The sequence below is a fragment of the Leptopilina boulardi genome, unplaced genomic scaffold (genome assembly GCF_019393585.1).
Source record: "Leptopilina boulardi isolate dan_hultmark-lab unplaced genomic scaffold, ZJU_Lbou_2.1 LbouV2_327, whole genome shotgun sequence".
In the NCBI taxonomy this organism is placed as follows: Eukaryota; Metazoa; Arthropoda; class Insecta; order Hymenoptera; family Figitidae; genus Leptopilina; species Leptopilina boulardi.
Window position 1 is genome coordinate 3,767,614 of NW_026137893.1, and position 20,505 is coordinate 3,788,118.

The 20,505-nt window shown below is 22.0% G+C and overlaps 2 protein-coding genes across 4 annotated transcripts in view; one reads left to right on the forward strand and one right to left on the reverse strand.

Moving 5' to 3' along the window:
- Positions 1-15,415, forward strand: part of LOC127284882 (general transcriptional corepressor trfA-like) — a 33,399-nt gene extending 17,984 nt beyond the window's left edge. Inside the window, exons 2-10 of one of the 3 annotated variants that reach the window (XM_051310587.1) lie at positions 4,016-4,303; positions 10,651-11,006; positions 11,229-11,622; positions 11,986-12,225; positions 12,536-12,987; positions 13,139-13,342; positions 13,581-13,683; positions 13,773-13,839; positions 13,912-15,415. In XM_051310587.1, the coding sequence (XP_051166544.1) occupies positions 10,675-11,006; positions 11,229-11,622; positions 11,986-12,225; positions 12,536-12,987; positions 13,139-13,342; positions 13,581-13,683; positions 13,773-13,839; positions 13,912-13,991 (1,872 nt within the window). In that variant the 5' untranslated portion in view covers positions 4,016-4,303; positions 10,651-10,674 and the 3' untranslated portion in view covers positions 13,992-15,415. The remainder of the gene's footprint in view (positions 1-4,015; positions 4,304-10,650; positions 11,007-11,228; positions 11,623-11,985; positions 12,226-12,535; positions 12,988-13,138; positions 13,343-13,580; positions 13,684-13,772; positions 13,840-13,911) is intronic. The other 2 variants (XM_051310588.1, XM_051310591.1) reach the window with 2 other exon arrangements.
- Positions 15,416-15,700: 285 nt separating this feature from the next.
- Positions 15,701-20,481, reverse strand: LOC127284891 (UDP-galactose translocator). The gene is made up of 5 exons (XM_051310603.1): positions 20,044-20,481; positions 19,562-19,649; positions 19,251-19,370; positions 16,625-16,839; positions 15,701-16,552 (listed from the first exon to the last, which is right to left on the reverse strand). Exons 2-5 carry the CDS (start codon positions 19,578-19,580, stop codon positions 15,905-15,907), a joined length of 1,002 nt encoding a protein of 333 aa, XP_051166560.1. The 5' UTR covers positions 19,581-19,649; positions 20,044-20,481; the 3' UTR covers positions 15,701-15,904.
- Between the last annotated feature and the right edge of the window lie 24 nt (positions 20,482-20,505).

Here is a 20,505-nt window from a genome sequence, read left to right on the forward strand (position 1 = left end):
AATTATCTGAAAGCATTTTTCAATTCAAAACTTTTTGAATTCAATTTTTGTATATGATTTCTAATTAATTCTTTATCAAAAGAAATTACTAAAAAATTTCTTTTATTATAATTATTGTCTGGAATTTAAAACAATCTTTTGAAAATCAATTATTTTCAAAAATTTTAATTTAAAAGCTTCGAAAATTTAATTAATTTCTAAAAATTTTCATCTAAAATTATTTGAAATTTAATAATTTCAACTGAAATTTAATTATTTTTATAATATTCTTCGAAAATTCAACTATCTAAAACCATTTTTCACTTAAAATGTTTTCAAATTATTCTATCTTTGTCTGCAATTTCTAATAAATTTTTTAGTGAAATCATATCAAAAAAATTTAATTAAAAATCACTTGAAGTTCAATTAATTTAAAAAATCTTTGAATATTCAATTACTTTTAAAAAATGTTATCTCTAAAATTATTTAATAAAATTTATTTAGTTCTGTAAAATTTAATTATTGTCTAAAAATTAACAAAATCTTTTGAAATTCAAAATTATTTCTCAAAATTTCAACTTTAACTCTTTCAAAATTATTATTAAAAAAAATTTTTTTTTAAAAACTCTATAAAACTTGATTAAGTATTGTCTGAAATTTTTTTTTTTACCATCAAAACTAAAAACTATGACAAAATTTTTAATTCGAATAAATTTGTTAAAATCAGATATAAAACAATTATAAAAATGGAAATTTAAAAATTTTTTTTAAAAAATAAAAATTTTGAAAATTTGTCTTACAATTAGTTTGATTCTGAAATATTCGAAATAAATTTTCTTGATAATATTCATTATAGAATTATTATCATTACAGAATTAATAAAAAGAATTAGATTTGAAATTAAAAAAAAAAACTTTTAGTAAAATCATGGCTGTATTTTTTTCAACAGTACAGTAAAAAATAACTTATTAAAAAGTAAACTACTAGAGAGAGTTCAATTTTTGTATGTGATTTCTAATTAATTCTTTGTCAACAGAAATTAATAAAAATTTCTTTTATTATAATTATTGTTTGAAATTTAACAAAATCTTTTGAAATTCAATTATTTTCAAAAATTTCAATTTAAAAGCTTCGAAAATTTAATTAATTTCTAAAAATTTTCATCTAAAATTTTTTGAAATTTAATTATTTTCAATGATTTTTATAATATTCTTCGAAAATTCAACTATCTGAAACCATTTTTCACTTAAAATGTTTTTAAATTATTCTATCTTTGTCTACAATTTCTAATAAACTTTTTAGTCAAATCATCAAAAATTTAAAATTAAAAATCACTTGAAGTTCAATTAATTTCAAAAAGATCTAAATTTTGTAAATCTTTGAATATTCAATTACTTTTAAAAAATATTATCTCTAAAATAATTTAATAAATTATTTTTACTTCTGTAAAATTTAATTATTGTCTGAAAATTAACAAAATCTTTTGAAATTCAATTATTTTTAAAAATTTCAACTTTAACTTTTTCCAAATTATTATTTAAAAAATTTTTTTTTTACAAAAATCTGTAAAACTTGGTTAAGTATTGTCTGAAATTTTTTTTGACCATTAAAATTAAAAAGTATGACAAAATTTTTAATTCGAATAAATTTGCTTAAATCAGACTTGAATAAATTAAAAAAAATTGGAACTTCAAGAATTTTTTTTTAAGAAATTTGTCGTACTTAAATAAAATTTTGAAAATTTGTTTTACAATTAGTTCGATTTTGAAATATTGGAAATAAATTTTCTTGATATAATATTCATTATATAGAATTATTCTCATTACAGAATTAATAAAATGAATTTAATATTTAATAACATTAGTTATTTAAAGTAAAATATTTATTAATTAAATTTTGTTTAAAAAAAAATCGACTTTTTTTTTGGAATATAAATCTTTAAAAATGACTTTTTTTTATTACAGTAGATCCAAGGCCTTTAATGGTGAATCAGAGTAATTGTTGAATTTATGGAGAGATGTTTCTCTTTTTCTTTCCGCCCCATTGGGAAAAAAGGCTCGAGGTTTTTTTTAGAGGAAAAATCCTATTTAGTTTATCACAAATGTCTGCTTCTGGCGCGCACAATACAAAATTGCTAATAGCTTTTGCAAGTGTGCACACAGTAGCTTGGCAGCCGTTGCAAGAACATTCTGCGAGCTTCAGACCTCGTAAAAATCTATTTTCCTTCAAGTAAAGGGTATAAAGTAGATTACAAACTGGGTCTCCTATTCGATAGAGTGGAACGGAATGTGCTCATTTTTTTTTTTTTTTTTTTTTTTTATATACACACTAAAGACATTTTTTGATTATTGAAAAAAAAATTCATTTCTTAAAAAAAAAAAATAAATAAATTGAAATTAGAAGCTTTTTCTACACAGGGAAAAAAAATTTCGAATTTACATTTTGACAGAATTATTAAAAACGTCGAATTTTTATTTTACAGAACTTTAATTTTTTTTTCTAATGATTTGGACAGAATTTTATTATCTAAAATTTATTTAGCTGAATTTTCATCATACTTTTTTATCGGCTTTGAATTTATTATTTTTTCGAATTTTTGTTTAGACAAAATAGTCATTTTTTTCCAAAAAAAAAAAAAAATAAATTCAAATTCAATGAAATAAAAATTTATAAAATGAAAATTCATTTCGAAAATTGCGAAAGAGTTAACAGAAAATAAGAAAGTTTTCACTAAAAGACATAATTGTTTCAATAAAATTTTTAAATAATATTATATATTCTTAAAATTAGAATAATCTTTTTTCGATGAGAAAAATGTACTTTAAAAAATGATACTTTCATTTTTCCAAATTTTGAGGAGTTTAAATTTTTATTCAAATTTCTATAATTAAAAACAGCTTTCTATAAAAAAAAAAAAAAAAAAAAAAAACTAAAAATTTCTCTCTTTTGAAATGTATCGGAAAAGGGATTTACTTTGTTTTTTTTTACCTCTTTTTTTATTTCCTGCAACTATATTGAATCTCTCTCGATGCAACTTGGAGAGCCAATGATTCTATATCGAGTTTCGAGTGTATATCTGATTCAAGAGAGAGAGAGAGAGAGAGAGAAAGAGAGAGCAAATTCATGTTACAATTTGACGAGTGCCAATTATTGGAGAAAAGCTCACGAATTATCCAATAGACCAAGTCATCTCGTACGTGTATAGTGCAATTTGAAATATTCATATATAAGAATCGAGTGCGAGGCTCTTGTAAAATACTCATATTAATTAAAAAATTTAAAAAAAAATTATTTTTTACTGGAATTTTTTTTTTAATTTAATGAATATGTAATTAATTTTCCATTTTGTTTATACAAAATTCAATAATTAATATATTATATCCAATATTTTTTCTGTTTGATAATAAAATATTAAACGTTATCAATCCTCAATTGACGTTTATAAGTCAATTTAATTTCGATTGACGCAAAACGTCACAGAATTTTCTTTCATTGTATATATATTTTTTATGAATTTAAAAATCGATATTTTATTCAGTATTGGCTTATAGTTTTTAAATTATTATTTTAAAATTAATTTATTAAAATAAAAACAAAAAAAAAAACTACAAACAAAAATAACACTTTTTTTTATTAATAATAAATTTTATGAATTAATTATATTTTAACTTTAATTAATCAAATATTGGTAAATTACAGTTTAATAAATTTAAAAAAAGCAAATAAAATTTTTTTATTATTTTAATATCATTAAATTTTTCACCAATTTAGTATTTTTGAAACCTCAAAGTTTTTTTTTTTTTTTTTTGTATAGATCGTAATATTTAATCAAGTGTGTTTTCCATATGTATATGAATATTTTTATTCGAATCGTTATTATCGATGAAAAATAATCGATTCACTGAAAATGATTTTTTTTTTTTCGCATGAAAACAATAATTCCAATTTTTTGTTTAATTTCCAAAATTTAAAATAAAATTATTAATATTTATAATAATTAAATGTTTTTTGATTAATAAATTTTTTTTTATTGTAGTGCCTCTAAGACATGACTGTGAAATCTGAAAGAGAGATCAGAAAGGGATCACAGCTGCCTTGGCTCCAAAACAGTTAGTGCGCGCCAAGCCTTCAACGAGGGAAGTGTGCGTCTCACTTTTTATTGCAATTTTTTTTTTTTCATTCTGTCAAATTTAAAAAAAAAAATCGCGACACGAGAAAAAAAGTGCTGTGAAAAACAATGAAATTTAAATTGCAAGACTGAATTTTAAAAATGAAAGTGCAAACAATAGTTTATGGAATTATCTAAATTTCTTTCTCTGACCAGGTACAATATAATTGATTTCTTTTCACTGCTATATTATTCTCTTGTTTGCGCTGAGTTTGAGAAACCGTGACAACGATGAGCTCATCGAAAAAAGTTCAAACGAAATGCAAATATACATTATAGATATAGATAGTTTTACAGAAAAGTTGTTAATTGCTTTTCATTGTTTCGCTAATAAAAAAGCACTTAGTCTTTTTTTTTATATACAAAAAAAAAATCGAAAAATTATTATTTTCAAACAAAATTTTTTCTATTCAAATAATAATTCTTTTTATATTTACAACAATAATAATTATTAAATATTGAAAAAATAATTATAATTTGTAATTTGACAAAATTATCTAACAAATATTTATTTTCTGCTTCATTTTTTTTCTGTATTATTATTATTATTATTTTTTTTTTTTGAGAATGATAATTTTAAAAAGGCATTGAAAATAAATTATTTAAACTTGAAAATACTGGGATTTGAAAGCCTTCATAAAAATGATTTTCGATAGTATCAACATGTCATTCACTTGTATGGACCTTGAGATTCGAGTTCGGAATATTAAAATAAAAAATTTTTATTTCATATTTCAAAGATATAGGATATTTGAGTATAAAACGAGGCATAAAATAAATTTATTTAATATTTTTCTCTTTTTTTTGAAAAAAAAGAAACTAGATATTTCTCTGAAACACACATTTTATCTCAATGACGATTAGATAAATGTTTCTTCAGGATTCTTTCTTTGGAAAATTCAATTTTTCTTGTAGCTGGCAAATTATTTTTTTTTTTTTTCACATGTTTGGCTAATTACTGATTTCAATAATTACACATTATAACAATAATAATAATAATAACAATAATAATAATAAATAATTATTATAATATAAAACATAATTAATAAAAATAATAATAATAGTAATAATTGCAATAAAAAATAAACAAAAAAAAAATTATAGAAATCTTTTTGCAATCAAATTATTTCAATTAGTTAAATTTTTTCAACATATTTTTTTTATTTGAATTAATTTATTTCTATTTGTGAATTTTTTTTTTTTTTAAATAAACAAAATTAAAACAAATTTGAAATATAAGGAATATTTATTATATTACAAAACAGTGAAACAAAACGTGACATTGTGAGAAAAAAGAAAAAAAAATATATATATAAAATAAATACTTTGTTTGAACTTTCATCGGAAATTTAAATTTCGTTTCGAATATTGAATACGGAACAGTTTGTTGCATTCAAAAGCGTGGAAAATTGGATACGTTAGGGCAAAAGAATTCACTCGATTGTAACACTCGTATATATGTTGTTCAATCGCTTTTAAAAAACCTTAGTTTTTTTTTTTGTTCATACCCCCCCCCCTACAACTTCTTTATCCAATGATATAATTCTATATATGTATATTGTTAGCGAAAATTTCCTTTAAAGAAAAAAAATTTTTCTAGCCTTAGTAAAATGTTTACATTCATGACTTACGTTGAAAAAATTTTTTTTAACTATTTATTTTTTAATTAAACAATTATAAGTTTAAAAATATTTTTTTATTTACTGTATTTTTTAATTATTTAATATTAGGTATTATTATTATTATTATTATTATTATTATTATTATTATTATTATTATTATTTACATTTAAATTTATAAACATTTTACATTAAATTAAAAAAATTGGAAATGTCACTTTTAAATTTCGCGCGTAAAAACTACCGTGGTGCTTATAAATATTGAAAAATATTTTTATCCTTAATTAAATTTGTTAGATTTAAATTTTTGTAAACAAATTATATAATTTATTCTTGTATAATACTTGAAAATTAATTGGAAATGATAATTTTTCTACCATTTTTATTTTTTTTTTTAAATTTGAGGTTATGTTAATCGGTTTTGGGCTTCCCCTACCTATGTGAGGAATTCGAGGAATTTAAAAAAGATTTTTGTAATCTTTCTACTAATTGAATAAATTAATTATAATTTAGAAAAATAATTATTTAAGTTTACTCTAAAAATAATTATAAATTTACTATAATTTAATTATTATTTTATTAATTATGAAAATTAAAAAATAAAAATTAAAAATGAAATTTACATTATAAATTTCTTTACTTTAATAAAAGAAGTTTTTTGAAAAATATAAAAATCAATAATTATACTTATATTGAAGATATATTTGATTATTGTTTCAATATATATTTTCGATCACTTTTTTAATAACTTAATAAATATTGCCCCTTAATGTTTTTACGTCCCTGCGAGTGAGAGAGCGGGAAACCTAAACACACACATGTAGGAAAGTAGCAGGATGGAACGTATCTGTCCGTACCATTCGCGAGATGGCCATTTAAATTGTGACGCAATTCCTGCCTCGTCCTCCCCCAATTCAATTCACTAATTTATTTTTTTTTTTTATTATTATTATTCATTAACAAAAAATTCAATTTTATTTCTCTATAATTATATAGTATTTATAATAATTATAAGTACATTCACATATTAATGAAGTAATTATTTTTCTACGTTTATAATATGTATGGATTAAAAAATTAAACCCTTTTTTATAATTACTGGAATCAGTAAAAAAAAAATGACAATCATCTATTCCCGCGCCTGTTTTATGTAATCCCGTCGTACAGTGACGCAAGTTTTATGCACCTAACGTTGAACGTGCGTTGCGAACCGAAACGCATAAAATTTCAAATCGTGTAGAAAAAAGTATTATACACAATTGTTCTCCGCGCCCTTGCCATGAATCGTGGGAAAAAAGCACATATAAAACTCATTTAATATTCATTTATAAATGATTGGAATTAATATAATTCGAAATGGAAGAAATTCTTTGTATTTGCGTTTTTGAATTTCGCGCGGAAAAAAATAATTTCCTCCAGATGTCTCTGTACGAAATTTGAAAATTATTTTTTTGACATTGACGTTTCCTATGTATATAGGGTTAGAAATAAAAATAAGTGTATTCTGTTTTTATTTTATCAATTTAATATAATTTGTAATAGAAAATAATATAGTAATTTAAATAATTTTATAACCTAGAAATTTTTCAATTTGTGATTTGTAACAAAAATGGTCCATTATACTATACGTCCGCACTGGATTATAATGGACCCTTGAGAAAATTGTAGTATAAAAATATAAAGGCGGTGATAAAAATAGTTTTAACGAAATAAAAATAATGGCACGTGGGAATAGTTTACGAATTGAAATTAATCAATTGACTCGGGTCCAGACAGAGATAAGTAGATGAAAATAGCAGCTTTTAACTTGTTATCCAGAGAGTGCGTAGGCTTCGTTATTCATTCCTTCTATATAGAGATTCATTTACACTCACCCTTGATTGCACTCTTATATCGGCCTTAATTCATCATCATTTCGAATCGTTATTCATTATAGTGGAAAAAAATTTTAAAATACTTTTAAAAATCAAAAAAAAAAAATTTAATATTTAAAAATAAAAATTCTTTAAAAATTTTCATAATTAAGAAATTTTATTCTTTAAAAATACTAAATTGTTTAAATTTAAAGAAGTCAATATTTTTATTAATATTATTTTTAATTAATTAATTTTATTAAAAAAATTATTTATTTTAAATCCGTTTATGTTTAAAATAAATAAATAAATAAACAGGCCTCGTTATACGACTTTTTCGACTATTTCCGACTTTTTTTTTTCAAAAATACAACTTTTTTTTGACTTATTTTAATAAAATGCGACTATTTCGACTTTTTTTACATTTTTTAAAAAAAATTTTAAATAAAATATATTTTTTTTAGTATAAAATGCAGATCATCTTTAGATCTTCTTTATTTCAATTATTTAACAAATTTTTAATAAATTATTATTCATTATTGAAATGAAAATTCTTCACTAAATTAATTATTTTTAATAATTTTAATAAAATTCTTCACAAAATTCAATTACCTTAAAATATTTTTCAACTAAAACTTTTATGAAATTTAATAATTACCTATTTATAATTTTAAAAAAATATAAAATAAAATTACAAAAAATTTTTAATTCAAAAACCATAAATCAATTTAAAATCAAATAAAATTCAATTATTTTACAAAAATTTCAATTCAAAATCAACTAAAATTTCAATTAGGAATTTCCCAAAATTTCAATTCAAAATCAACTAAAATTTAATTATTATCCAAAATTTTCAATTCAAAATTAATTATTATGAAAATTTTCAATCAAAAATCAACTAAAATTAAATAATTATCCAAAACTTCAATTAAAATTCAATTATTTCACAAAATTTCAATTCAAAATCAAAGAAAATTTAATTATTTTCAATTCAAAATCTTTTAAAATTCAATTATTTTTCAAATTTTAAATTTAAAATCAAATAAAATTTAATTATTACCCAAAATTTCAATTCAAAATCAATTAAAATTCGACAATTATCCAAAATTTCAATTCAAAATTAATTATTATCAAAATTTTTAATCAGAAATCAACTAAAATTCAATTATTATCCAAAATTTCAATTAAAATTAAATTATTTCACAAAATTTAAATTCAAAATCAAAGGAAATTTAATTATTTCCAAATTTTCAATTTAAAATCAACTAAAATTCATTTATTATCAAAATTTTCAATCAGAAATCAACTAAAATTTAATTATTATCCAAAATTTGAATTTAAAAGCTTCTAAAATTTAATTATTTCTAAAATTTCCATGGAAAATTTTTTTAAAATTTAATAATTTCAATTATAACTAGAAGGAAATTCAATTATTTTTAACTATTTTTATAATATTCTTTGAAAATTTAACATATCTAAAACCATTTTTCAATTAAAAATGGTTTTGAAATTGTTGTATTTTTGTCAGCAATTTCTAATAAATTTTTTAGTGAAGTCATCAAAAAATTTTAATTAAAAATCACTTGAAGTTCAATTAATTTCAAAAAATCTCAATTGTAAATCTTTGAAAATTCAATTACTTTTAAAAAAATGTTATCCAAAAATTATTTGATAAATTATTTTTAGTTCTGTAAAATTTAATTATTGTCTGAAAATTAACAAAATCTTTTGAAATTCAATTATTTCTAAAAATTTCAATTTTAACCCTTCCAAAAGTATTATTATTTAAAAAAAAAAATTTTATTTAAAAATCTGCAAAATATTTTTGTTAAAATAAAAAAAATCGACTTTTTTCGCCTTTTTTTGGAATGTAAATCGACTAAAACGACTTTTTTTTGTCCCTTTATGTCGATCCGAGGCCTGAATAAATAATAATAATAATAAATTTTTTTCGTAAATTCTAAAATATTTAAAATTTATTTTTGAAAAGATAATAATTTTTTTTTATTATTTTAAATTATGTTTTAATAACAATTGAAAAATATATATTTTTTTACCCTTGTAAAAACAAAAGATTGATTTAATATGCGAATTGTTTTTATATGATTGTTTTTTTTAAGTTTTTTTTTTTATAAAAATAGCGGTTTCGATTATTGTTATTGTATTATGTATATACCACTTTAAAGAAGTTGGAAATTATTCTCTCACGTTTCCTTGCAATAAAGAAGAGAGAATAACTGCAGACATTTACTGCTAATATATATGTGTGTGTGTGTAGGCGGGGTTCCGTAATGCTATTTATTAATGGAATGTATTACGAATGCGACAAGTGTTTTTACAAAGGAATCTCTCTTCATAGAAATAAGAACAGAATCTTTGTTAAAGAAAAAATTTTTTTTTTTTGCATTCTTGTTTTTTTTCATTTTAGAGAACAATCACCTCTTTTTATTATGAAATTTTTTTTAAAATTGTTTTTCTCGAAATTAAAAAATTTTCTCAATTTTATTATTGAAAAAAAACTCTGTTAAGATACAATAATAGTGTAGAAAAATTATTTTTGTTAGAAATTAATTTTTAATTGCTTTTTTTTTTGTTTTTTTATCATTCGCGAAAAAGGAAGTTGACTAGACTGATAAAGAGACGTAAAAAAAATGAGATTGCATGACAAAGGATGACTGTAACTGATTTGATTAACTTAATTCTAAAGAGAAAGGAGAAGAAAGTATTGCGAAATTGTCTTGAAGGCTGCTCTTTTATTCATCTTGCATATTGTATCAAATTTGCCAATTTCACGAACCTTTTTTTTTTTTTTTTTCTTTTTTTCATTGCATTATAGAATAGATTTTCACGCACTTAATGCGATTTTATTTTTTTAAAGTTTAAATAGAGATTTTAATTTTAAATTTTTGGAAAATTAAATTTTACTTTTAATAATGAAAATTTAATTTTTGTATTAAGTGGAAATTTAATTTAAAAATAAAAATTTATCAATAATTAAATTTTTAATGATTTTTTTGTTTATTTGTTACAGAATCCTGGGGGTTGGAAAAACGCGATGAAAGCTGTGGAGCAGCAACAGCCAAATTCTATGGATTCAAGTGATTCTGTAAATGGAGGAAGTGAATATGCCTATCGTCCATTAACAACGAAACATAGAAGAGCCGGAAGTACGGGTACCACAGGTGATGAGGAATATACGACAGATGAAGATGAATTTTATGGCGATGAGGCCGATTGTTCGGGTACATCAATGCATCCTCATCCAATATTAAAATCAGATCTTGCGCGTGCAGCCACCGATCTTTTTGGATATGTTGAGAAGCACAGCGATGAAAATGTCGAGCCCACGAGTCTCTTTGATGAAGATGAAAAATTTCCCGCTGAAAGGTATATAGAGAAAAAAGAAATTGAAAAAAAATATATATATATATTTATTTTTTACTTATTTATCTTAAATTGAAAATAATTTAGAAACAAAAAATTTACTTTATTAATAAATTAAAAAATAGTTTCTACGTCAAAAATCGAATTATTTTGGATCTTGTATTTTTTTTTTTTTTTTTTCAAAAATTTGCTGGATATAAAAATATATTTTCAATATATTTTCAGCTCCATTAAAACAACGATATCGCTCTTCACCTACAATGAGAAAAATATTTCTCATCGTGGTGTACGACGATGTTCTTCCAAAGAAACGACAATTTTGACAAAGGATAAATCACCAAAGTTCGATTCATCGATGAGTCAAATTGAAAATGAAATTGAATCGAAAAGCGGTAAAATAAAAGAAGAAGAAGAAGAAGAGATGCTAGAGTTTGAAAATGAAAAGAATACAAGGCCATTGGATAGGAGATTGAGCGTGGATGCAACAAACACAAGTATTCCCGAGGCTGTTGCAGGTTCATCGTCCGACCTAAGGCCGGGAGAAAATCACGAATTAAGTCCGAGAAAGTTCCCCGCTGATAATGATGATGATGATGATGAGCAATTCATCAAATCTCAGGTTTGAAATTAGTCAAGTTTTTTTTTTTTTTCAATTATTCCCTCAGGCTTTCATTTTGAATTTCGAAAAAAAAACAATTTGTTTTTTGAAAATTACAAAGAATTTTTAATTACCATTTTTTTTTTTTATTTTAAATAATTTTTTTCCATATTTATTTTATTGTTTAGTTTAAAAAACTGAAAATTTGTTTATTTTTAGAAAAATATTTAAAATAAAAAGATTTGCGAAAAAAAATGTATTTGAAAGTTAAAATTGAATTTTAGAAACCTTTGGTAATGAGAGTGAGAGAAAGAAAGAAAGATAGAGAGAGAGAGATAATGAAAATCTTGTTGAAAATTCATGTTTTATTCGTCTCGATTTCAGATGGAAAGAGAAGATTGCACTTCAACTAGAATTCGAAGTGGAACTCCACCTTCGCCATCGGCATTACAATGGGGACGAGCAGTTGCTGAGGTGAAAGAACAAGCAGTCGCTAAGCTGCAGGAAGAATTAAAAAGGGCTCACGAGGAATTAAAGTTGAAAGATGAGGAGGTTTCTCGACTTTCGAGAATTCGACAAGACGTCGAGGCTGAACTCGAGGAACTCACTGCCAGTCTCTTTCAAGTGGGTTTTCTTTTTTTCTTTCTATTTCTCTGCAAATTATTTTCTTTCTCTTTTTCATCCATCCGCCCAAGGGAAACAAAAAAAACATTTTTTTTTTTTTTTAATTAAATTTTATCGAATTCTAATTAAATTTTACCAATTCAAGTTTTGTGAGAAATTTTTAAACAAGTTCAATTTGAATGCTAACAAAGTTGAATTAAATTTTAATGTGAAAATAAATTTAATTAAAAACAAAAAACTATTTATTTTTCTTTTATTTTTAAAACGAAAAATTGAATTAAATACTTTTTTTTTCCTATTTTTTTTTTAGGAAGCACATAATATGGTGAGAGAAGCAAATATACGTCAAGCGACTGCTGAACGTCTTTTAGAGGAAAGTAGAATGAAAGCTGAAGTTTTGGCAGCTGAAGTTGCGGCTTTAAAAACATTAGTATTAACATCAACGCCAGCGCGTCCTAATCCACATTTACATCCACAAATTGATACGAGGGTACGTAATTCATCAAATGGCGATGATTGTCAAGCAAGTCTTTTTACCAAGAAACATCGAAGATCACCATCGCATTTTAATTTGAAATATGGTAGGGAAAATTCACCTCCCGATTCACCACAAAAAGAACAAAGAACCTCATTGCCTTGCGAGAGAAATGGTTTTGATAATCATTGGGAGAGAGAGAAGGAAAAAGATATTGAGAGGGAGAGAGAAAGGGAAAAATTACGTGACAAAGAATGCAAGGATTCTGGATTAGAAGTCGATCCTAGGTTTGGAAATTTTTCAATTAAACAATATTGTCACAAGTTAGAAAAATTTCAAGGAATTTTGAAGAAAAAAAAACTGTTAACATAGATTTGCTATTTATTATTATTATTATTTGTTAGTTATAAAAATGATTAATTGAACTGAAATTTTTAGAGTCCATTCGGAATTTCTTCAATGGAAAATAAATCCCTCTGTTGATAAAAGCGATCCTTTTATTGAGAGAATTTTCCGAGAGGACATTGATCTTTGTTTGGATTTTCCAAACTTGGATTTGGGAGCGAAAGTTCGACAAGCTGTTTTAGATGGAATTATTTTCATTGAAGCTGTTAGCGATAAAACAAAACTTGCCTTTCCAAAGTGAGTGTTTTTTAATTAAAATATTTTTATTTAGTTTTAAGTCAATATTTGCTTAATTTAAAAATGTTTTTCTAAGTTAATTGTTATTTAATTTTAATTTTTTACTTAATTTTAATTTATTCTTTTTTATCTAATTTTAAGTCAAATTTTCATTTAAATTAAAATTATTTTTTATTTAAATTAAAATTATTTATAAGCTTGAAATTAAAATAAAATTTATTATATTTCTTCCTTCTAGAAAATGTGCTTTACTTGAAGCGGCAAGACAATGTCATTATCGAATGCGATTAGGAGATCAGGAAAATCAATCGTACTGTATTTCACAAATTTGCCGTAATAGAGTTAGTACTTGAATTTTGACATTTAAATTTAATTTTTTCTAATTATTTTAAAGAAGCAAAATTAATGCAATTTACTGTGAATTTTTTAGATTATAGCGGTTTGTGATTTTCTTAATTATCTACGTTATATTGAACGTGGTCTTGTCAAAAGTTCAGGTAAATTTCTTTTTAATTTCTTTTTTTTTAAATAAATAAACAGAATAAAAATTAAAAAATTTTCTTTTGCAGTTCATGATATTTACTGGGAAATCAATCGCCTAAGGAAGGAAATGGTTTTCGCAAGATTAGGTTTGGCTCTTACATCCTAAATCATGAAAAATCTAGTCCTCGAATTTTCGTGCAATTTTTGAATCTCATTGGCTTTTATCTCAATCTGAGGACTGAAAAAAGGTTTTTATTTTTATGTTTATTATTATTATTATTGCGAGGCTGTGATCTCGAATCAAGAGTCGAATCTCGATTCATAAAGTTATTGTTGAATAATGCGTATTTTGTATATATGAAAATATTTGCGCATTTGTTTTATAGTGATAATTATTAGTGATTATCTTTCCAAAAAAGAACAAAAAAATGTAGATAAAAAGAAAACACATACAATCAGTACAAGAATGTGTATTTCTTTAAAAACTTTTAAAAATGAAAGTAAAATCACATTTTTAAATATATATTTCGAAAGGTGATTACGATTTTGCAAAATATAAACGTAATTTTAAAAATACAATTTAGAAAAACAAAACATTACGAACATAAAATATTATGTCTAATGGAAAAAAAAGCCTTTGAACACTTTTTAACTTTTCAACTTTTTCTGCGCTTTCAAATTTAAATTAAAATACGAAAGAAAAAAAGTATCTTTTTTATAAATCAAAAATAATCAAAAAAAAAATTTCAAAATTCAATTTGTATCGAACGTAAATTTTGTAAATAAGAGTTTGTATCTATTGTTGTTAATTAATTAGAGATTATTTATTATACGGGAAAAAGTGGACCACGAAAAATGGTTTAAATTCCTAATGAAAGAGTGAAAATTTTTTAAAATAAAACAATGAATGACAAAAAATTAAATTATTTAATATAAAACTATATATATATGCAAAGAAAAAAAATAGAAAATTATAAAATGAAATAAAATAGAAAATTCTCATGAAATGAAGAAATCTTGATTTAATAGAAAATAGAATAGAAAATTACAGAAAGGACAGAAATATTTCATTTAAAAAGAATGTTTTACAAGAAAAAAAAAAATAGTTAATTAAAATTGAAACATACTCTAGACTATAAAATGTCTTTTTACTAAATGTCTGCCAACTGCTTTTTTATAATAATGATAGAAAAATCACACATCGAAGCGTATATGTAACTGTATAGTAAATTTGTAATTTGTTAAGTGTGAATGCGTGTCGAAGTTTAAAAAAAAAAAAAAAAAAAAAAGATTTCTACACTTTATAATAGTTCGATTGTCTTCCAACGAATTCTGCAATCTACAAACTGCTATGAACATTATAATTCTATAGATGAAAGTCAAATTATATTGACCGCATTATTTATATATTTTTCTTTTTTTAATTATATTTTTGTCCATATTTATTTAAATTCTAATTTAGCAAAGATCTGAGTCTCAGTGATAAAAAAAAAAAAAAAAGTAATGTTATATATCAAATGTAAATATAGTGTGCATGTAAAAAAAATCAATTCTGTTGTATTTATAAATTAATAAAGATTATTGAAGATATTTATCTAGTTATTTGAAACTATAGAATTAAAATTAACTTTATTTTAAGTATCGACAAAAATTTGTAAATTAAATTTAAAAACAAAATTGAATTGGAAAATAATTTCTAGAATAGTTAGTTACATTATTAATAAGTGTCTGCATTTTAAATTAAAACTGCATTTATTTGAATAATTTACATATATAATTTGTTTTTTTAAGTACAAGAAGAATACAAAAATCGTATTCGTTATAAACTATGTAGAAAAATATTTATATATATATATATATATATTTTTTTCTCTCTCTCTCTTCTTTTGACATAAAATCTAACTTAATTTTTGTTTAAAGTTTATAATACTTTCAACAATAGGCGACATTCAATTTTAGCCATTACATGTCTTATTTTGTGTGTAAAATTTTTTTTTAATACTCAATTAATATAAACATTTTTTTTACAATATAAATAAATTCTCTTAATTTTTCTTTTTTTTTTCTTTACAAATCTCATCATATTTTTTCTAGAAGCGAGTGTTTATTGTTCGCCAAACTTTTTGGTTGATGTCCATACATGAAAATCGAACACATCACAAGAAAAGCACCGGACGTAAATTGATAAGAAAGTTGAAAATTAAATAAATAAATTGACGCAACGCATGAAATAATAATTGCCAATGATGTTGCAAATCCTTTTAAAATATTATCAGCATGTTTGACAACTAATGCAACAATTAAACCACCGCACGCTTGTAATAATACTAAATAATTAATGAACCAATCGTAACCAATGAAAAATCCTTTTTCTAATATAACATTGCCATCGTTCATTAAACATGTAAATAAACCAAATGGCAATGAGAGAAGACTTAATTGTACATTTCTCATCCAAACAGAAATATCCGAACCTTTGAGAATTTTTTCAAAATAAATACCCGCAAATCCTGAGAGAAAACATGCGGTTAATGCCGCACCAAATCCAAGAAGACGATTTTGTTCAATTCCCGATGGCACTTTTTGTGGGCCATTCTCAGCTAATTGAACAAGAATAACGCCAAGGAGAAGAAAAAATAATGCCAACCATTGTAATCGATGAAGTGATTTTCTTAAAATAACAACAGCAAAGAAGGCAGTTGTTAAAATTTTCAATTGATAAGTAACCTGTAATTAGAATACTTATTATTTTAGAATAATTGAAATTTTATTCTATTAAAACAAAAAAAACAAAAATACCTGATAAGTTGCTGCATCTAAATTTGACGCTGATACGTATAAAAGATTATTTTGTATAATATAAATTAATGATGGCACGCAAACTTTCAATGTATCCATTGGTTGTTTAATAATTGTTGTATTAAGAGAATTAAAGAATTTTGAAAAATTTCCTTCCTCAATGAAAACAAGACTTAAACAAGTGATAAGTTTTACTACTTCGGACATTACTACCGCTGAAAATAAATTTTTTTCCCTGTGAATAAATTAGTCAAAAAAAAAAACCATTGATTTTTAATTTAGAAAAATCATATTTTGAAAAAATTTCATTATCCTTATTGAGAATATTTGAGTTCTTTTTTGTTTATTTTATAATTTTTTATTTCATTAAAATTTTGATAATTGTAATTAAATTTTTAATTGAATTTAATAAGTAATATAATAAAAATACTAATTAAATCCAATAATAATTTATAATAAAAACTTAAAATCAAAATCAAAAATAATAATAAAAATTAAAATAAAATTTTTATTGCTAGAAAAATACAGGCCTCGGATTATGATATGACTTTTTTTTAGACTTATTTAATAAAATGCGACTTTTTTTAAATTTTTTTTTCACATTTAAAAAAAAAATTTTTAACAAAATACGTTTTTTAAGTATAGAATGCAGATCTTCTTTAGATCTTTTTTATTTCAATTATTTAACAAATTTTTAACTAAAATTCTTCACTAAATTAATTATTTTTAATAATTTTTAATGAAAATTCTTCACAAATTTTATTATCTTAAACTACTTTTTTAATTAAAATTTTTATGAAATTTAATATAATTGTTTATAATTTTTAAAAAATTAGCAAATAAAATTACCAAAAATTTTTAATTCAAAATCACTTAAAATTGAATTATTTTCAAAAATTTCAATTACTTTTAATGATTTTTTAAATATTTTTAGAAAATTTAATTTTATCTAAAAGCATTTTTCAATTAAAAACTTTTGGTATTCAATTTTTTTTATGTGATTTCTAATAAATTCTTCATCAACAGAAATCATTAAAAATTTCTCTTATTATTTAATTATTTACTGAAATTTAACACAACCTTTTGAAATTCAATTATATTCAAAAAATTTCAATTCAAAGGCTTCTAAAATTTCCCAGCTAAAATTTGTATTGAAATTTAATAATTTCAATTAAAACTCTACTGAAATTCAATTATTTTTAATGATTTTCATAATATTTTTCGAAAATTCAACTATCTGAAACAATTTTTCACTTAAAAAAAAAATTTCGAATTATTGTATTTTTGTCTGCAATTTTTAATAAATTTTTTAGTGAAATAATCAAAAATTTTTAATTAAAAATCACTTGAAGTTCAATTAATTTCAAAAAATCTAAATTTTGTAAATCTTTGAAAATTCAATTACATTTTTAAAAAAATGTCTAACTAAAATTATTTGATAAATTATTTTTAGTTCTGTAAAATTTAATTATTGTCTTGAAAATTAACAAAATCTTTTAAAAATTCAATTATTTCTCAAAATTTCAACTTTTAACTCTTTCAAAATTATTATTTAAAAATCTGTAAAACTTGTTTAAGTATTGCCTGAAATCATTTTTTGACCATAAAAACTATGATAAAATTTTTAATTCGAAAACATTGCTTAAATCAGGCTTTAAAAAAATTATAAAAATGTAATTTTAAGAATTTTTTTTAGAAATTTGTCCGACTTAAGGGGAGTCACAACCTTCATTTTGAATCCTTTACATTTTCATGATCGTAGAAAGATATTTTTTTTTCTTGCATCATTTGGGTCCTAAAAACATACATGATGGTCAAAAAAATAAAATTTTTGACCATTTTAGAAATTAATTTCTTAAAAAAAATTAATATTTTAAATATCTATCTTCTTTCTCAAATTTGACTATTTTTCATCGCCAATTTTTTTCCACGCTTTTTTAATGATTCTTAAGAATTTCTCGCATGGATTTTCAAAAATTTGAATTTTTTAAAAAAAAGAGAGAAAAATATAGGTTAAAACATCATTGCACTATTCTATTAAAATGTATCTTCTATTACAATTTTAAGTATTTTTTATCGCCAAATTTTTTCCACACTTTTTTAATAATTCTTTAGAATCTCTCGCATGGATTTTCAAAAATATTATTTTTTTTAAAAAATAAAAATTCTAAAATGGTCAAAAAATAAAATTTTCTTTTTCTGACTACCTTATATGTTTTTAGGACCCAAATGATGCAAAAAAAAATATAACCTCGTTTAATAATTTAAATTTAAGTGGGTCAAAATAAAAGTTGTGACTCCCCTTAAATAAAAATTTTGTAAAATTTGTCTTACAATTAGTTTGATTTTGAAATATTTGAAATAAATTTTCTTGATAATATTCATTATAGAATTATTCTTATTACAGAATTAATAAAATAAATTTAATAACTAATAATATTATTTATTTAAAGTAAAATATTTATTAATCAATTAAATTTTATTAAAATAAAAAAATCGACTTTTTTTTTGGAATATAAATCGACAAAAACTACTTTTTTTATTCCTTAAAGTCGATTCGAGGCCTGAAAGTATTATTATTATTATTATTTTAGTATCATTCGAATGAATAATTTTTTATACAAACCAGTGGATGATAAAAATCTCTCCCCAGGCCTAATGAGAGAATATCGCATACTGAGACTAACAAGAGCATTTTGAACTGAAAGAGTAACAAGGCTCATGTACTTGAGATATTGACTATTTTCTGAAATGAAAAATTTTATTTTAGTTTGAATTTTGCAAAATACCTAACAATTCTTTTTTTTTTTTTTGTCTTTTTACAGAAATCTTATTTTACAATTATCTTACAACTAAATTTTTCTCGATATAACTAAAAAAAAAAAAAAAAAAAAACAAAATTAATTAATTAAAGAAAATTACAAAATTTTAACTTACGTTGATGATGTTTTGACATAGTAAATAAATTTTGAGAATTATTGTCTTGAAATTGATGATTAACATGCGCCACTGGAGACCATGTTTTCTATTAAAAAAAAAGCGGTAAATTTTTTTTTCTAAACTAGAAATTTACTGAAAAATTTACAATTATTGTTAAAATTTACCTTTCGTCTCTTCATTTTCATTTCATTATTTACTTTTTTTTAACAAAAAAAAAAAAAAAAAGTTTTAAAACTTCTACTCTTTTTAAAAATAAATTTTTAAATTTAAGAAATCTTTATAAAAAAAAAAAAAAATTAGATATAATAATAATCACACAAATATGAAACTTTCTGCTTTAAAATCTGCCACGTTACTAAATTTAGGATGTTAAATTTTTAGACTTTCCAATCGGTTTATTTTTTTTTTTCATTTCTTTACAAAATAACAGAAAAAGATGATCTGAATACTAATTATAAACTTAAAAAAATAGTACATACTTTTATGAATAATTCCAAGCACGTTTTTATTTTTGGGTTAAAAAAATTATATGTGTGGCGGCCTATAATGAAGCCAAACCTGGTGTGTTGATTCACAAACTCATCATTTGACACTTGTACACGCGTGAATGTTTTCCTTTCCCTTTCCCACACATTCCTATCATTATAAACGTGTATACGTTTACAAAAAAAAAATTTAGAATACAATATTTAATTTTTTTTATAAAATAAAAAAATATAGATAATAGGTCAAGGAACTATAGTAGTTATATTTGCACTTTTTTTTGCGAAAGAAATTTCTTTTCAATATTTACAATTCTAAATAAATGTTTTTATTTATGAATTTTTATTATCAATAATATTTAATATTTTTTTTTATCAAAGTAAATACAGACGCATGGAAGAAGTAAATAAACAATTTTTTTTAGAGGTTAAAGTTTAAAAGGGGGGTTTTTCTTTTTG

Excerpts from the sequence above, each read along its gene's own strand:
- LOC127284891 (XM_051310603.1), bottom strand. Across the intron at positions 16,840-19,250 it reads GAGATTTTTATCATCCACTG|CGGTAGTAATGTCCGAAGTA; the intron begins GTTTGTATAAAA and ends ATTTATTTTCAG. Across the intron at positions 16,553-16,624 it reads TAGATGCAGCAACTTATCAG|GTTACTTATCAATTGAAAAT; the intron begins GTATTTTTGTTT and ends TTCTAATTACAG.